The 15,129-nt window shown below is 33.9% G+C and overlaps 1 protein-coding gene across 1 annotated transcript; it reads right to left on the minus strand.

The window, feature by feature from the left end:
* Positions 1–5,560: 5,560 nt before the first annotated feature.
* LOC127869963 (deleted in malignant brain tumors 1 protein-like) lies at positions 5,561–14,783 on the minus strand. Its single transcript, XM_052412621.1, has 16 exons — positions 14,708–14,783; positions 12,489–12,648; positions 12,207–12,370; positions 11,234–11,381; positions 10,398–10,543; positions 10,143–10,290; positions 9,811–9,977; positions 9,510–9,657; positions 9,196–9,350; positions 8,425–8,512; positions 8,187–8,267; positions 7,549–7,718; positions 7,233–7,413; positions 6,684–6,829; positions 6,017–6,164; positions 5,561–5,727 (listed from the first exon to the last, which is right to left on the minus strand). The coding sequence occupies exons 1-13, from the start codon at positions 14,781–14,783 to the stop codon at positions 7,235–7,237; spliced, it is 1,830 nt and encodes a 609-aa protein (XP_052268581.1). The 3' UTR covers positions 5,561–5,727; positions 6,017–6,164; positions 6,684–6,829; positions 7,233–7,234.
* Between the last annotated feature and the right edge of the window lie 346 nt (positions 14,784–15,129).

Genomic DNA, 15,129 nt, shown 5'->3' on the forward strand with positions numbered 1-15,129 from the left:
TGCGCGATGATTATCTGAGATATTAACTCTATGATTCTACATTCTCAAATCTTTTCTATAAAGAAGGAATGTAGTTGACAATTGTTAATAGTTTTATTTGATCGTTCGTCAAAAAGTTGTAATTCTGTTACTCTTGTATCTTCAATGCAATTGAGTAATTAAATAGTAATTAAATTGAATGCGTTTTAATTCCCTTTTATTATTGTTTAATTTGAGTTACAATGCTATGACGTTAAATTTTATTTACACTTGAATGTATTATGAATATTGCTGGGCCAAGTGTGAGGTTGAGCGCTCTATAACCAGGTTTAAACCCCCAATGCTTTGCATTGACCGTTCCAAGGCGGTGACCCCAGCTTTATTCATATTTTGTGTTTATGTTGGTTTGTATTGTGCTGTATTGTGCTGTTTTGTACTGTTTGGGCAATCGGTCACTTGCCTTAAATAAAGGACCAACTAATTGTTTTTAATGAAAATTCAATACTGCTCCAGCAGCTGGAGTTTCACTTCTTTATATTGAATCATTTACATATACATTTTTTTTTCGTTCGATATATAAATTCTTACTACAGTTGATATGTATCGCCATTTTGCTTCCACATGCTTCCAATGTTTTCTCAGTGTATCCATCACATTGCGAAATGTCATCTTCGACCCCATTGCATGAAAATCCGCCATCGACGAGGGTACCGTTGATTGGTTCTAATGAAAGTGTTGCGTTTCTGATTGTTTGAAAGTATTCGAATGTATTTTATGTGCGTTTTATTATATGTACACGCGAATTAATTTTTCTGAATAGTTTCATTTGTTTGCATAGAATACCAAATCTTAAAAAGTAAGGATTAAATACCATGGTTACCTGGCATGCGTGTGTCCTAGCATTCGACATATGACGTACGCATCATTTGAACTGAAGCCGTCCGAGCATACTGGCAGCCAAGTTTTGTTAACATTTACTTCTAGTTTTCCAGATAGAAAACTTTTGCCTTTAGCCAGCTGAATTGGTGTCTCTATTAAACAAATATAGAATATTTACACTTTATTGTCCATTACGAATAATGTACAACACGATACAACCGTCGCATTTTAAATTTGAAACTCTATTGTATATTAAAAAAGCAATCCCGTACTATCTTTTGTATTTTAAGAAACAAAACATGTATTAAATGTCTCAGTAAGTGAGAGACTAAACCTCAAATCCAAAGATAATTAAGTAACTATCTAAAGATGCTTTCAATACTATATAATAATCAGTTGAACTATTTTAGGATAAAAAAAATACACCACAGCTTCATTTTAATTGGTTAAATATGATCATCGACACGAATATAAAAGGTTCATTAACAGACTGATATCAAATTGAAATTCCGGGTTCTTAATTCATACGTAGCAGTTAACAAAGGAAACATAATGACGCCTTATAGGGAAAATATATTTGGTTTTATTCGAAATCTATACAATATGAAACACACTAGGCCATAAATACTCACGACAACTGATCCCATGTGTTGAGTAGGTTCCCGTTGATCCAGAATATACTGTGCTCTCCAGACATTCAACAATGTCAGTTTCATTTCCAAAACACTTTAAGTTCTGTAACCGTGCAACCCGGTATTGTGTTTTCTGACGGAGATAGTCCATTGACGATGGTTGGTAGTTACTTTATATAAAGATAATTGGTTATGTACATAAGTTTTCAAGCAGCAATTTTGACTTGTTTATACATGCTAAATTACACTTCTATATTGGTAATTTTTGCTACTTTTAGTTCATATACATGCATAATATCAATTACAATAAATTCTCTGTGTTCTACAAAATCACATTAAAACTAGCAAATACTTGGGAAGTATGAAATAGATAGTAACAATCATAATAACGAACCTCGTGTAACATACAATAATGCAAGAATACCTAGTAAAATTGAAGCCAAGAAGTCTACAAATAGTCATTACAGTTTGTTCGCCATCAAAACTGTCAACTGTACTCTCATATTCACCGTGTTGAACAATTATTTGCCCCATGTACCGTGTTCTACCATTATGTAGATGTAACGAAGTCGCTGTTGAAAATAAGACATGCGTTACAACAACAGTTTGCGATATATACTGACTTTGGTCAAGAACGAAGATAATAATTATACTCGAACAAAGCCATAAGTAAAATAAATACTTACGACATGAAATTGACAGAATTGAGGAGCAACTTGTCTCGTTGATTCCTTCACATTGGGAAATATCGTCTGCACTACCGCCGCACGTAAGTAGCAGAGTTGATATGTTGCGCGTGGTCATATTGCTCGATTGAGCTAGTCTTAGAACCAAATATATATAAACATATGACAATGTGTATTTTACTTATTAAATCACAATATTATCATTAAACAACGCAGGGTCATAAATATTACTAGAAATAAATATACCCGTAATTGTAACCCAACATTCTGCAGAACATCTTTGCATTCATAGCGTTGCGCGAAGGGTCGAAACATACGTTTGACCATGTCTTGTTAATGAAGACCTCCACATTTCCTGTATAAATATTTCTTCCATCTCGGAGACGAACAGGTGTATCTAACATAGATTAAGATTCAAGTTTTGTCAATGTTTCTCTAAACGCAAAGTAATACACAAATCATTATAAACATAAAAATCGCGTCCGATATTCTTGACAAACATAACTTAAATATCGTAAGAAGAATAACGGCTTCTTACTGCATCTTAGAAAAGCTGGATTCTTGCAATTTGAATTTGAAAACCAGTCCGAGGATGGACACATCTGATAATCGTCCTCAATACCCGTGCACTGGATATTGTCAACAACTGAACCGGACGCGAATCCAGCTTTGAAATACGGTTGATCAACTAATGTATAATCCCTTTAATGTAAATAAAGTAATGCAGTAATACATTACGTGTATAGAAAGTACAGTCGCATTGCACAGACAAGTCGTACCTTATCAATTAAACAAACACTTCTATGCAGCATACAATTATAAGTATAACCGAATAAAGCTTTGTTTTTGAAACGGTTTTAGAGAATCAGATGACCTATCTTATTTTCAACTATTTAGAAAATACAAACCTGGTGATGTTGAACAGCATTTTGCACATGACAGCCTGGGTCTCAGCAGTTAAATTATCAGCACACATATAACCGCTACGTCCGTTCTTCTGCACATTTACAAATCCCGAATGCGGATTTGAGCCGCCATCAAGATATATAGGCGACACTGAAAATATTAAAGTAACGTGTTATCTTAAGAATGATGAAATAATAAATAAATGAAGCAATTTTCATATTTTATTAGACAACAGGAATTTTACAACAAAATAATTACGTGTTATTTTAATGGCTATTGCAAAGTATTAAAAGGCATTTGCTATATTTGGCAGAATACATAAAGCATAGAGCAGTGATTAGTTGAAGATATAACAATAGCTTAAGAGTGCATCGTTGTAGCAACTATAGGAGCCCCAATCCGAGGAAGGACAAAGCGAGATGTCAGATTTATTGCAACGCAAGTTTGAAAGCAAGGATTTAGAATAACCATAGTTGGTTGTATTTTTTCATATTTAATAAGCAAATATGAATTGGACATTAACATATTGTACATTATATTTTGATTTGTGGCAATAAAGTGTTAGAAGAAGGCACATATCAACCATTTGCAAAAACCCAATAAAGCAACACAAAGAACAAAGATAATTGAAACATACAACAATTGATTGTGAGTCCATAGTAGTTGCAAGAAGTGTATCCCCAGTCTGATGAAGGACACAGAGAGATGTCAGATTCATTTCCAACGCATTGCAGGTCTCTCAGCAAGGAGTTGGAATAATCATAGTTGATCGTATATGTTGCATCTCTGCAAAGTAAAACAAAAAAAAAAACGATAGACTAATACATACGTAAAACGCTCTACACCCTCCATCGATTTGAACATATTTTTTTCATGACGTAATAACAAAACAATAATAAAACAATGACCTTAATATACAATACCTTGAAAAATTATATTCTAGCAAACGGCAAAGTACGTCTGTGCTGATCTTTCCATTATAACCACTATAACATATTGGTTTCCAGTCATTTTTAAAGTGCAACTGAACCCGCCCGTCGAACGGTGTTTTGCCTCCCAGAAGACGAATTGGTGTTTCTGTAAATGATACCAAGCAATCATAACTTGTTTGTTCATTACGAAAATAGTCCACCTGCACGTGAACGTTTAAGGGTGAATTTACGATAAAAAAAAGTTAGTGAACATATACTGTTCCGTGTTTATGTAAAAAAACACGCTCTAAAATCGACCATTATCCTATGATCCGTTGATCCTATGAGCGGTTATATCACTATAACGGACACATGATTAATAGTGCGAAAATATGACAAGATATAATGTCAAATAAGAAACGTAAACAATTAAACAAAGAGATATGTCAACGCCCTAATGCATTCATGTGTTAAAATGTAAACCACACAACTTTTTCCGTTATAAATATATTGGGAGGGGTCAATACGGAAGAAGCTTAATATAGAAATTGCGTGGTCACATGTATTGATTTATAAATAATGAGAGTGTGTATGTTAGCCACACTCAACCAGTCACTACCAAGGTAAAATTATCATACAAGTTCAGTAAACGCTTTATTTTCACGATATAACGTATTGAATGGATCAATTTGAAATGAATGACATGTTAGCTTTTCCAGTGTTTCGGGGGCATTAATATAAAAAAACACGGTAACGTGATACAATTGTTTAACAAATACTTCAGTTACACTGATCAAGAAAATAATAGCACCGTCTACCGTCTGAGTGAACTGAGCAATAGCTAATATCCTGTATGACAGTACTCTAAATGTTTTCTTACACAATTATTTCATCACTGAAACAAATTATGCTGTCTTGAACCGAACATTCATAAAACATAATCAAAAACCTTTACCTAAGCTAAACTAACAATAAGGGCAACAACTCAACTTACAGCACAGTCAATGCATGCTAGAGTAATTGAAATAAGTTGTGTACTTTTGTAAGGGCGTAAGCGAAATGTTCTAATACTATCTTGAGATATGAACAGTCCAATATCTTTAAACTTTTGAATGGAATCAAAAGTCAGCATCGTTAAACCTCTTTTTTTCTGCGTCTGAGTTATAGAAAGATTGACATTGACCTTGACCCAAATCATGACAAGTAGCAAGAGGTCACAGGAAAAGGAATTATGCTATACTGTTTATTAACAAATCGCAGGCGCGGACGCAGTCGCAGGCATCATGGCGTCTACAAAGCTCGCTATTCGAAATGAAAAGTCGTCCTTTAAAACCACTTAACGCGCACATCCTTATGTTTATTGATGTCTATCAATTCACAGCAAAATTTACTAGAGATGCGTAAAGGAAACACATATGCTTATGAAATACAATGAAAAATGTATGGTCGTATTATCGGCACTAATACGCAAAAATTCGCGTTCAAGTTCACATTAGCTTCATTATGCAGTGAACAACAGTACATTATAAGGTAAACAATAGTACATTGTATATTTACGCACCGAGTACTCGACATAAAACGGTTGCTACGTTTCCGTCATCGCAAGATGTTTCATTCCATGGGGAACTTTGACACTCTCCTATATCGTGCTCGCTCGATTTGCAAGATACGTTGTTAAGAAGGTACTCATGCGCACCAAACCCGAAAGGAGAATCGTCGAGCACTGACGCATTCCTGTAAATCTAAGCGCTTTTCACCACATTCATCCTAACTCTTGTCTTAAATGTGTTGCCGTCAATTTATGTTTCGGAGGTTATTAACTCGTTAAGTAACAAGATAATAATGATTACTGTCTGAATCAATGTTAGTATTATTATTTCTGGAAAGAAAATGGCAAAAATATTCTACATTACGCAGCTGAGTTATTGCCTTGTTGGTGTTTTATGATCGCTGAGTACTACATAGACACTTACTGATTTAAAAACTTAAAAGCATGACAACAAGGTTATATTTTAAAGCAAACCAAAGTCGTATGCCAGCTTTTCTGCATACGACATCAGCCTCTGTGACGTTAAAACCGTCAGCACAAACGGTTCCCCATCTTTCCCGATGCAGCACCTCGACTCGACCGGATCTCTCATTGCTGCCGTTCACGAGGCGGATACTGCTATCTGCAATAAGCTAAATGCTTTGTGATCCACGTAAATGATAGATGAGGAATCTGTGATTTGTTTGCCTTACGTTTTTGAATGTTTAAACAGTTCATATTACGACGTCAAATCACAGAGGAGTGTTTAACTTTTCAAACAGAAAGCTGTCTGATAATATATTCACATCCCACCTTCTACAAAAATGACCTAATCCGATCGGCTTAGAGCGGTCAGGTGCCCATGGAGTATTTTCCATACACCCCGAATAATTTCCATATCCACCGTGTAATCGAGTAGTCGGTTGAGATATTATTGTTACACCGTTTTCGCTCTTGTAAAGTATGCAATTACTGAGGGTGTATATCCCATACACCGTCAGTTACTAACGGTGTAACTTATAATATCTATTATAATTTGTTATTACGTTTTTTGTAGATGCGATGAATATTATGATTGAAGCAATTAATTAGGATATTTTGTATGTTATGATCAATTATGGATAAAAGTGTTTTTCAAAATGAACATGTACATCTTACTTACTACATACGATTGCTGCCTGTGGGCATGAATCCACAACACCCCACAAACCAGATCGACAATCGGATACGTCTGATACAGAACTGCTGCATGCGATGTTTGGAATGACCTTGACACTTCGGGTTGCATATGAGGCCACCAAGTAGCCACTGTGATACAATTGATACTCTTGTCCCATATAACAATATTGATATTTAATCAAATAATTATGTTATCTTTTGGAATATTTAAACATGCGTACAACATCAAATCATGCTGCATTAGTATAGCGCAGTAAACATGTGCTGACTTTCGGAAACACAAAACGCATTATCAGCAGATCTTTCAATAATACATGGATCATATCAGAGTAAAACACGTTAATATACAACGCATATTAATATTAACAATATAATACATGCCCCAAGCCTTGCAATCAAATACTTCATAAGGCCGAGCAAACAAAACGAATATTCCTGTTTATATTCGTTTGAAATTGTGAATATATTCCTGTAAGGGATTTTTTAATAAAAAAAGAATTTCAAATGCATTCAAAATATAAGAAGTATACACCTTTAGTTGAATCCCATATGCCTACAGAGAAGATTAATGTCCATCGATGTTATATCGTAGTAATTGCCAGAACTATATCGTATACGGTTACAGATACCAAGCCAAGTTCCGTTGTACAAGACCTCTACTCGCCCAGCTTTTATTGAAGGTCCATCCACAACTCTGACAGTAGAATTAATTCCTGAAATAGCATTACAAAAGTAATGCGAGCATGTCTGTATTAGCAATACATATAGTCTAAGACAAGTAGGACATATTGACTAGAGATATTACTCAAAAGAAACAAAAAATAATCGAATATTGTAGTAACACTTACCGCAATTAATCGCCGCACGGTCGTTGTAATAACACGAAGTTGCTGTCCAGTGTGTGTCAGGCGTGCAGTCGGTAATATCTGTTTCGTTTCCAGAGCACCCGAAGCCACTAATTGTTGGAAATCTTCCGCTCGAATCGTAATGGTTGAAAGCATGATGTATTGTAGGGTATCTGGAGGAGAACGGCAGTTAAAGGCAAACTAATAAAGAGATTCTAGAATTATTATCTGTAATATGCTATTGAGATTAAAGATCTGTAACATGTTCGATTTTCAATTATATTTGCTTTGTCGTGCCTTTATATAAATAATTACGTGATAAAAACTGTATGAAAGTAAAAGTAAACGTGAAGTGTCTATATAGTTAGAATTGAACATCACTGTAAACCGAACGAACTTCAAGTTCTTAATGGTTTTACCATAATTTCTTCCGTCCGCGGACAATAAAGATCTTATATTATGTACATTATAGTTTTATCAAGTTTTGATACTTACAGTTTTGTTCCATGAAAGTAAAATCAATTAAATGTTATTTTCCTATAATTTGATTGATATCCCAGGGATTTATCAAAATGACAACAATAGTTTAATCCAATGATGATAACCAACTAGCTTTAATAAATCGTAAACCTAAGGCTTACATAGTTGGATGCCCAAACATTCTGCACATCACTATTGCGTCCTTTGTTGTCAGATGATTATAGCAGATTTCTTTCCAATCGCTGAAATATAACAAAATCGTCATGAACAATTTAAATAGTGAAATTCATTGAACCATACATTATTATAAATGTTATTGGTTCAATCTCTAACAGTTCAACACGTTATATTCATATAGTTTAATACGTTGTAAAGAATATAAAATGTATCCGTCAATACCCGTTGGCAGAGTTTTCTCTTTGGTAAATTTCAATTCTTCCATTAAACATGGCTGTTCCTTGGATAAGTCGGATCGGTGTTATAGAGTCTAAAACACGAAATAAAAATTTGTAAAGAACTGAAGATAACTTCTCTCTTTGACTTGCAATTTACACAATTATTAAAAGCATAAATGCGTAAGGTTCTTAAAGTGTTTAAACTGTAGAGTACACTTGTATATTTATGATTTAAGATTCCTAACAGCGGTGCTGAGAAATCTTACGCGTCATCAACGACTTTACTTGTTAACTCTGTGGTGGTGTGGATTGTTTTACATTTTCAAGCCGGGTAACATTTCGATAAGCCTATGTTATCTTATTTCTAATAGTAATTATATTGAATATAAGAATTAGTTTTAAATAATAGCATTGGATTGCAATACATCATGTGTACTGGGAACTAACTACAATATTATTCGTAATTTGCATGAGATTTTTAGCAGAATGTATTTGTGTAATTCGTTTTTGAAGTAGCCTTACGTCGATGCCATGTAAAGTCCATATTTTGTGCGTTTCATTTTTTTAGACTTGAATATGAAACATATTTAATAAAACATGTAAACTTGTTCTACGAATAAACAAAACAAATGAATTTATTTTGGGAACAAATGCCAAATTATTCACAACGTTGATAAAAGCAATATTGAATCCAACCGAAATTTATTTCAATCCTTTAATCTGCTACTACCATTTGAAGCCTTTGTTATATACATCACAACCATGTGTATCTTACAACAGTTGAATCCAGCGCTAGTCCCATTGGAACACGACGGGATAAACTCGTTTGGGTTGCAGTGGACAATATCTGTTTCATTCCCATTGCAGTCGTAGCCATGCGTTTTCATGACGCCACTTCCAAATCGTCCATCATCGTAAATGGAAATATTTCTGAAAGTTTTTATCAGCTTAAAACATGTTGACATGAGTAAGAGTTATGTTCCTAAACCATACGAGAGTTGTTGTCAGTATGGCATTTACTATTCAGATACATTATATAATAATCAATGCATTCATGTAAGGTAATATGGTAGATAACCAAGTTTATACCCTCCTTCAAATCCTAGCATCTTGCACACCACCATAGCAGTCTTGTTGTCTACCAGGTCAGAACATACCGTTTCCCAACCAGATCCAGTCAGAATTTCCAGCCGACCCGAAAACTTTGTTGGGCCATTTACTAAACGAACTTCAGATTCTTAAAATGAATTGACATAATTTTTAATGCAGTCCTTTTTCCATGCACTATAATACTGAATATGTATCACAATTTTGTATATTATAACATAGTTGCATAAACACTTATAACTAATAATAAAAGGATGCATGATAAGTTAATGTGAACGCATACTGCATTCCACCGATGCATCTTCGTTATGGCCGCAGTTGTTTGGTGACAGCCATTCGCTTGATTTACAATCAGAAATGTCTTCTTCGGTACCAAGGCAACGAAGCTCGTCGATTGTAACGGACCCAGTTCCGGCTCCGAAATATGCACCCCCATAAGCTTTTGCTTCTCTGAGAAATAAATAATCAATTGAAAGGATTAACACTAATACTAAGTATTAATTGTCGAGCCATTACAATAATATAAACCTTTAATGAATACATAGTTGCTATTCAAGCCACGAGTAAATACAAATGATTAGCTGTTATAGGATTACTAATTACGCATGCGCATACTTATCACTGAAACCCAACATCCTGCAGATGACTTTTGCTTCAAGGTCATCGAAGCCGTCATCGCATATCGTCCCCCACTGACCCCGGTACTCCACCTCGACACGTCCTGATTTGGCACTGGTTCCGTTCACTAGCCGAATTGGAGTACCTAAATAAAAAAATAATACAGAGGAATTAACAACATTACACAATTACCGTCAGTAGTAACAAACGAATATTCGCACATAGTGTGTAGATATAACGAAAAAAACTTACGGCAATTAACAAAAGCGGCATATGGCTGTGAGCAGGTAATATTTATCTCCTGACACATCGATACATCTATTTCATATCCTTCACATGTGTATGCGGACGGTAAAAAGTTGTATCTTGCTATGTTGGATGTTTTTAACTCTGCGCCGCTAAATGTAAACATTATACACATATTTAAACAAAATCATTATAGTAGATATAACTGAAACGCTTTATGCTAATTAAAGAAAACATGCGCCATTGACTGCAAATTAATAAGTATTTAGAAAACACTGTTCGCTCGTTTAGAAATCTCATAAAAATACATCATAAAATATGCCTCCTATAAGGATCAGCTTACGACCAAGAGAAAGGTGATCTTTTGGCAACCTTTTCGTGAGAAAATCTTAGTCCTGCTTAGATCTATAAAATGAAAGTTAAATTAGCTGTTTCAGTCACGCGAATTTCGATATTTTACAACTAAAACACACTATGTTAAATAAATGGATATATAAGAACACCCAAATCGAAGACTTATACATGCATATGAATGATGTGCCTAATATTTTGTAGAAAATAATATAGATGGTAATTGCAATCATTATTAACTTCAACACAAAAACCACACACGATGCGATGCCGTTTCAAAGGAAAATCGTGTTAAGACATAAATAGCTTTTTAAAAGGCCAGATTAGTGCAAATAAGTGAACAAGCAGACAGATATCAGATCTTTATCACCACCCTGCACACATGTAACTTGCATACATGATATTGTATATTCGTTTATTAAGTAATCTAACAGCTACGTAAATTATTACGAGAATAACAACATCTATCAGTTCATCTAAAAGGTCCATACTTAAAGCTGAATCCGATCATGCCACAGACGACCCTGGCTTCTGATATGGTGAAATTGTCGGCACATATTGGTTCCCAGCTTCCAAAAATGTTCACCTCCACCTGACCGTCGTGTGTGGTAGAACCAGATGCCAATCGCAATTTCGTGTCTTATAAACATACACGTATACAATTTTACATTTTTATAAATACATGTAAACTGTTAACGGATATTAGCGGAATTCATGGAATAACATTTTATTATGGTAGAAATTGCCTTTATGACGTTACAGCAAAGAATACGATTGTATCGCTATGTAAGAGATATACGAGATTTCAAAAATATGGAGGCAAAACTTTAAACATGATTAAATGGATATTTAATTATTTCTTGCACCGTAGCTGACTTAAACTATTTTTGTCTTTGATAACTTTCAATAGTGTATGTGGGAAAATTAAAGAGAAATATAATTAACCATATTTATTTATTTCATTTAATATCTTATTTTTAATTTCGGTTGATTTTTTATTTCATTTGTACTATGTATGAATGCAAATCTTTCCAGTCCTCCAAATTGTTTTACACATATTTTGAATACAGATGAACATATTTCTGCTGTTTAATTATGGATTAAAAATAGCATCGTAGAAAGTCGAAATTGTATTGAAGTAACTAAATTGTACGTAGCACAAAAACATTATTTAAAGTATTAATTGTTATATTTATAGTGTTGTCCGAAAGGTGGCAAGAAATCTCAGCCCCCCCCCCCCCATATTTTATTAACATCATGTATTAATTATACTATATTTTGTAACTTAAAAGAGAATAGTTTTTTTACAGACGTGCCTCACTGCCTGGTATGTGTTAATATCACAGTACATCCAATACATATTTATTGCTTAATATTTCAATGTGCATGTAACATATTTTGCGGTTAATTACATTTTTTTTATTATACCTCACATACGCAATATGCAATATGGAGCATACGTACGACAATTCACCCCGATGTCTTCGGAGTGTTCGCAGTCAGAGACACCCCAAGATTCATGGCTACACTGAGATATGTCTGATTCATTTCCATGGCAATTTAAACTATCCAGCATGATCAATCCTGATCCCGGACCGTAAACATTTGGTTTGACAACTTCAGCATACCTTCAAAATAGATGCTATGTATAACATTAGGTAAACAAAGTGTTAACGAAACTTACAAGTATATATTCTCAAAATATGTTAGCCAGTACGGTACACACACTGCTTAATCACATCTTACTGGGTGTCCGTAAATCCGAGCATCCTGCAGACGACTTTTGCGCTGTTGACTGTGAATTCGTCATCACAGACTGTTCCCCAAGTTCCGTTGTGCTCCACCTCCAAGCGACCAGAGAACGGCGTCTTGCCACCAACAAGGCGGATACTTGTAACCTCCGCATCTTGCGTATTATTATATAATTGAAATTAGAAATATTGTCTGTACAAGTGCATCGTTGTAGCGTAATTTTCAAAAGTAAATAAAAACCGGTTCTGGACCCGTGTTCACCAACACATACATAGATTTTATTCTTCAAATAAAGAATATTTTTAATTAGATAACTGTAATATTTTTATGGTATAAAGCAGTTCAATATGAAATGGAATATAACACTGCTAAATACACGGTTTATCACTTAGTTCGATATTTTTTGTGTGATTAAAGCATCTTTTGTAGCCTGTACATACTAATACACTTACCATATATTTCTTAGTTCAATGTCTAGTCCTAATTCTTAAGTATTAAAGTCGATTCTGTCATCCATGTCTTTTTTGGATTTTAGCATTGATGTCATATTGTTTGCTGTATTTTAAAGGAAAAAAAATGTCGGAAAAAAAGAGATCCCAAAAATGAGAAAATTCCCGAAAGGGTGAGACAACACCTGACAGTACTGTTATTTGATACTGCTAATTAAATAGGGAAACGTTGTTTGTTTTTTTTTCAACAAAACAGGGATAATTTTGACTGTTCCATTAGAATACTCCTATAGTGCATTTATACAAAAACTGTTATGTATACAGTTACAATATTGTGAGACAATCAGTTCACCCAAAGCGTTGCTCTTCTAAAATAAGGTTCAAAGTGTACAATTATCTTGAAAACATGTGATTAAGCTGATCTGCAATTAGTACAAAGTTACCCGACTGACCGAAATTATTAAACACCAACCTCACATTGGTGAGTGTTACTTTCCTTAACCATCATTTTAAAATGAACTAATGTCGGTAACTTTACAATCTGTCAATTCATATTTATTGCTTATTATTATACATGAAAACTTACATGTATTGTTCCTTTTATGGACGGTATGTATGTGCAGTCTTTATCATTCCAAGAAAAAATTATAAAAGTTATGACTGTTTTCCACATACGTTACGTTATGATAATAAAGACGTTATTGGGAGTAAACTAAGACCTTTAAAGCTTTAGTTATGTGGCCTTCTAAATGATGTAATAGGATAATGATATTCTTCTATGATTGCCTCCACATAAAGCAGTGAGCTGCATAGTAGATATAAAAGTATATCAGTTGCTGAAAGGATAATACAATTTAACTTGATAACCTCTCATGATCATCTAATTATTTTCACACTAAAATTATGTTCTTTTTAAAATACCGCATTACATGTCAAATTTTAACAAATCGACTACGTGATAATACTTGATATGCTTTTGTCATCTAAATAAATGTGAATCAAGTTACCATAGGAATATCCTGTTCCTTTGTATGACAAATAACCTTTTTGAGATATGCGTAACCCTTTCCCCCATAAGAGCAAAGTGAAAAGAGCTTTTGCAACAAGCATAAAACCAGAACAGCCTGCGAGTAACTCGAAGTCTGTTCAGGTTTTATGCTGTTTGCTGCTCATCAGTATCTAAAACTTGGAATTGAAGCCTTTAAAACTTGAATGTAGTAAGAAAGGTCTTCAATTAAATGAAACTTTTTAAGGGATTACAAACAGGTCAAAATACGTATCTAAGAGGTAAAGAATTTAATGAAAGAGCATTCGCATAACTATATCAAAACTGTTTAGTGCTAAATGAATTTACAACAATAAGTATAAGTACATTTCTTGAAAGAAAAATACTCTGTGGGAACATTATCTATTCCTAATATTACTGTATGTGTAGAGTAATACACACTGGAAGGAAAAGATGGTAAATGAACACAAACTGTCCACAGTAACAACTCGAGGACACCTACCTAGTCGAAATTATTTCTTTGTTAAGAAAAAAAGCTGAATAGTAATTAATTTTTTTATTTATTTAGATCACTGGAATTCTTAAATAAACAGTATATTTTCATTCAATTTCGGTGTAAGAAGTAATAATTTCCATTATATTGAAATACCTATGCTTATGACAACAAATTAGTATACATTACATCATTGTATACGAATACTTATTTTTTAGTCTTAATCTTACTTTTAGAAATTTAACTCGAATAAAAAAGTCATTACCTGCTGACAAAGAAAACGCCCAAAGTGCGCACAGTAAAATCGAAAACTCAAAGCTTGCCATCATTTCCAATGGCATTATTAAACGAGTTATGTGTCTCGTTTTTATATATATATACGATATACAAAGATCTCATTCGTCATTTCGACTTTACATGACTACTTCCTGATTTGTTAACAAACCAATCATTGCATCGCACAATGTTTTTAGCCTTCAAAAATGTTACAAAAAACTCCCGATATCGCTCCGTACTTGCAAAAGCGGATTTATGATTACTGACTGTTAGCTTACGTTTGTAAACAAACACTTATGAACTGAATAAATATTGCAATAAACTTTCTGGGTTCAAATTCGTCTTCATATATGTTTTACTGTTACACGTAATTTACAACAAGATATAAAGTTATTCAAGATGTTTATGGGG

The sequence above is a fragment of the Dreissena polymorpha genome, chromosome 2, assembly GCF_020536995.1.
Source record: "Dreissena polymorpha isolate Duluth1 chromosome 2, UMN_Dpol_1.0, whole genome shotgun sequence".
NCBI lineage: Eukaryota > Metazoa > Mollusca > Bivalvia > Myida > Dreissenidae > Dreissena > Dreissena polymorpha.

What these genes read in the sequence shown, in the direction of transcription:
- LOC127869963 (XM_052412621.1), bottom strand. Translation starts at nt 14,783, where the DNA reads ATGCCATTGGAAATGATGGCAAGCTTTGAGTTTTCGATTTTACTGTGC. An exon ending in ATGATCGGATTCAGCTTTAA is followed by an intron (nt 10,544 to 11,233) that starts GTATGGACCTTT and finishes GTTTACATTTAG; the next exon opens with CGGCGCAGAGTTAAAAACAT. An exon ending in CCGTGCGGCGATTAATTGCG is followed by an intron (nt 7,414 to 7,548) that starts GTAAGTGTTACT and finishes ATGCTATTTCAG; the next exon opens with GAATTAATTCTACTGTCAGA.